Source organism: Quercus suber, unplaced genomic scaffold, assembly GCF_002906115.3.
Source record: "Quercus suber isolate HL8 unplaced genomic scaffold, Cork oak 2.0 scaffold_583, whole genome shotgun sequence".
NCBI lineage: Eukaryota > Viridiplantae > Streptophyta > Magnoliopsida > Fagales > Fagaceae > Quercus > Quercus suber.
In genome coordinates, this window is record NW_027070028.1 from 207,111 (window position 1) to 210,671 (window position 3,561).

Genomic DNA, 3,561 nt, shown 5'->3' on the forward strand with positions numbered 1-3,561 from the left:
GTTTGGTTTGCATGATGTTAGATTGTAATGTAATATTAGATACTTGTAATATTTGATTCATGTGATCACATTACACTAATATAACATTATTATGTTTGGATCATTAGTGTGTCTCGGTGTTAAAATCCTTTTTTTTTTTAAAATATGTTGATAACTTGTTATGAAAAATTTTTAGTGCTTATCTAATTATCTAGTTATGTATAGTGATATTGAAGCCTTAAATTAGGAGGTGAAGTTCAAACTATAGATATCAAACACCACAAATAATGTTTTTAGTTATTAATTGATGTATAACCAAAAAGCACATCTATGGTTCGTCCAGAAGGGTCGTCCAGAGAGTTGCGGTTAGCCAAACATCAGGCCATCTTCAATTCGTCCAGGTATCACGTCCTTTGAATGTTGGGCAAATGATCACTCCAGGGAATCAAGTCGAGAGAGTCGTCCATGCACAAGGTGCATGGACGACCACACGACACGACAAGGAGTCGTCCATGCGCAGAGCACATGGACGACCACACAAATACTTAGCGAACTTCGTAGCGGTTCATCAACCCACGTTCATCGCCGCGAATCCCTCCACTGCATGTAACTTCCAATGGCGGTTATGACTTTTTGTAGCCGTTGAGGAGGTTATGTCCGAATTCCAAGATTCTGGGGGAAGTTATTAAACTAGTAACCGCCCTAGGGTGCCCTATATAAGGCCCGGTCTTCACCACGCAAAGGTATGAAAAATTCCTGAAACTTTACGTTGGGTAAAGTTAGAACTCCATTAGAAGAAAAACTAACTTCATCATCGGAGGGTGTTTGGCCGGCTCACACCGGTCACCCTTTGACTGCTTTCTCTCTTTGTAGGCCTCCGCTAGTGCCGTGGTCCATCGAAGTCGAAGTGTTCAACTAACTGATCCCATACATCATCAGTTGGCGCCGTCTGTGGGAACACAAAGTTAACTTTCGTGAAAAGATTTGCGTTTCGTTTTTTCTGGGACAAAGGTCGAATGGTTCGGACCAGATCGAGGGCTACTAGCCCAGGCCATCAAGGGAGTAGGGATGCTTCTAGCCATCCCCATTGAAATCACCAATCAGCGCCTGCCACGCAGACGCCTTCCATCCAACACATACAGTCCATGGCGGCCGCGATGGCGGAATTAACCCGCCAAAACCAAGAGTTGACTAGGGAGATAGAGAGGCAGCGATGAGAAGGGCAAGCTGAGAGACAATCCCAGAGTCGAGGAGATGGAGGAAATGCAGAGCCCGAGATCCAATCAAGAGGCACCACTTCGCGAAGGGTGCCACATCTGGAGAAGGAAATAGATCAGATGAGGAAGGTTATGGATGAGATGAAGGAGAATATGAGAAGGGCAAATCCCGTAGAGGATTTGGTCCACCGAACAGATTCCCCTTTTACTGCTTCCATCAATGGGCATCCCTTGCCGCCTAAGTTTAAAATGCCTTCCCTGGACTCATACGATGGAGCGCGTGATCCCTTCGATCATATCGCTACTTTCAAGACAACAATGCATCTCCAAGGAGTTCCGAACGAGATTATGTGCAGAGCCTTCCTTACCACCCTTAAGGGACCAGCACGTGTATGGTTCAGCAAAATACCCCCGAATTCTGTGAGTTCTTTTGAGGAGTTGAGCAAGTTATTCGTCAATAATTTCATAGGGGGACAGAGACACAAACGTTCCTCGTCCAGTTTGCTGACTATAGAGCAAGGAGAAAACGAGAGCCTGCGTTCCTTCATCACGCGCTTCAATAGGGAAGCCTTGACAGTAGACGAGGTGGACGATAAGCTCCTATTGGCAGCCTTCCATAATGGGGTTAACTCTGATTTATTTATTCACAAGTTGTATGAAAAAGAGCCCCAATCCATGGCTGAGCTCGTCCATTCAGCCCAAAACTTTATGAATGCGGAAGACGCTATCATAGCTAAGAAGAGGAAGAGGTTTGAGAAAATGGAAGCCAACCCCCCGCGTCATCCTGACCAAGGGCCTCGTCCAAAGAAGGGACGAACAGAAGACAAGAAGGACCAAGACAGGGATAATAGGAAGGCAGGCCCATCAGCACGGAATTAGAATTACACCCCCTTGAATGCCCCACTCGATCAAGTGCTCATGCAGATTAAAGATGATCCTTCTTTGAAGTGGCCAGAAAAGATGAAGGGAGATCCTAACAAGCGCAATAAGAATAAATATTGTCGCTTCCATAGGGATCATGGTCATGACATGGATGAGTGTTATGACTTGAAACAGCAGATTGAGAATCTCATAAGGCAAGGAAAGTTGAGGCATTTCGTTGGAAGAGATTATAAAGATGAAAAATTGAAAGCGAAGATGGAAGAACCATCACGGCCCCCACTCGGAGAAATAAGAGTTATCATTGGTGGGACGTCGACGGGGCAGTCCTCCAAGGCGAAGAAGACGTACCTCAAAGCAGTGCAGAACGTCCAACTCTCTGGACGACCCCCAAGGACGAAGGAAACAGACGAACCAACCATTACTTTTACGGACGAAGAAGCTGAAAGGATCCATCATCCGCACGATGATGCAATTATCATTACCCTGCTCATAGCAGATTACAAAACCAGGAGGGTGTTGGTGGATAATGGAAGCTCCGCAGATATATTGTATTATCCCGCCTTCCAGCAGATGAGGATTGGACGAGATCAGCTTCGTCCTGCATGTTCGCCACTGATAGGATTTGGGGGAATGAAAGTGCAGCCAGTAGGTACCATTACCTTACCTGTAGTAGTAGGGTCATACCCGCAGCAAATAACCAAAGATGTAAATTTCCTTGTGGTGGATTGTTCCTCCTCTTATAATGCCATCATTGGAAGACCAACTTTGAATAGCTGGAAGGCGGTAACGTCTACCTATCCTCTGTCAGTTAAATTCCCTACGGAGTGCGGGGTAGGGCAAGCACAAGGAGATCAATTGGCAGCCAGAGAATGCTACTTAGCCATGCTGACTGTGGACGAACAAATGCAAGCTATGATTATAGAAGAAAGAAAAATTGTTGCAGAGCCGACTGAGATATTGGAAGATGTTTTATTGCAAGAAAATGATAGTGAGAAGTTTACTAGAATTGGGACAAGTATGAAGAAGAGGGCGAAAGAAGACCTCACCCAGTTCCTAAAGAAGAATGCTGATGTTTTTGCATGGAGTCATGACGATATGCCTGGTATTGATCCAAGTGTAATTACTCATCGACTAAATGTATCCCCCTCATCGAAGCCTATTCGTCAAAAGAAGAGGGTGTTTGCCCCTGAACGAGAGAAGGCAATCAAGGAAGAGGTTCAGAAGCTAACTGCAGCGCAGTTTATCCGGGAAGTCTACTACCCATATTGGTTGGCAAATGTAGTAATGGTAAAGAAGTCGAACGGCAAGTGGAGGATGTGTGTCGATTTTACTGACTTAAACAAGGCTTGCCCTAAGGATAGTTATCCTTTACCCCGTATTGATCAATTGGTTGATTCTACAGCTGGCCATCAACTGTTGAGCTTCATGGACGCCTTCTCAGGATATAATCAGATAAAGATGGACGATGCAGATCAGGAAAAGA

At 45.1% G+C, this 3,561-nt stretch overlaps 1 protein-coding gene across 1 annotated transcript; it reads left to right on the forward strand.

Annotated features, from left to right (window-relative positions):
• Positions 1-1,316: 1,316 nt before the first annotated feature.
• LOC112025886 (uncharacterized) lies at positions 1,317-2,075 on the forward strand. Its single transcript, XM_024058570.1, has one exon. The coding sequence runs from the start codon at positions 1,317-1,319 to the stop codon at positions 2,073-2,075; it is 759 nt and encodes a 252-aa protein (XP_023914338.1).
• The last annotated feature ends 1,486 nt before the right edge of the window (positions 2,076-3,561 follow it).

Coding starts and splice junctions, on each gene's coding strand:
- LOC112025886 (XM_024058570.1), top strand. CDS start 1,317: ATGAGGAAGGTTATGGATGAGATGAAGGAGAATATGAGAAGGGCAAAT.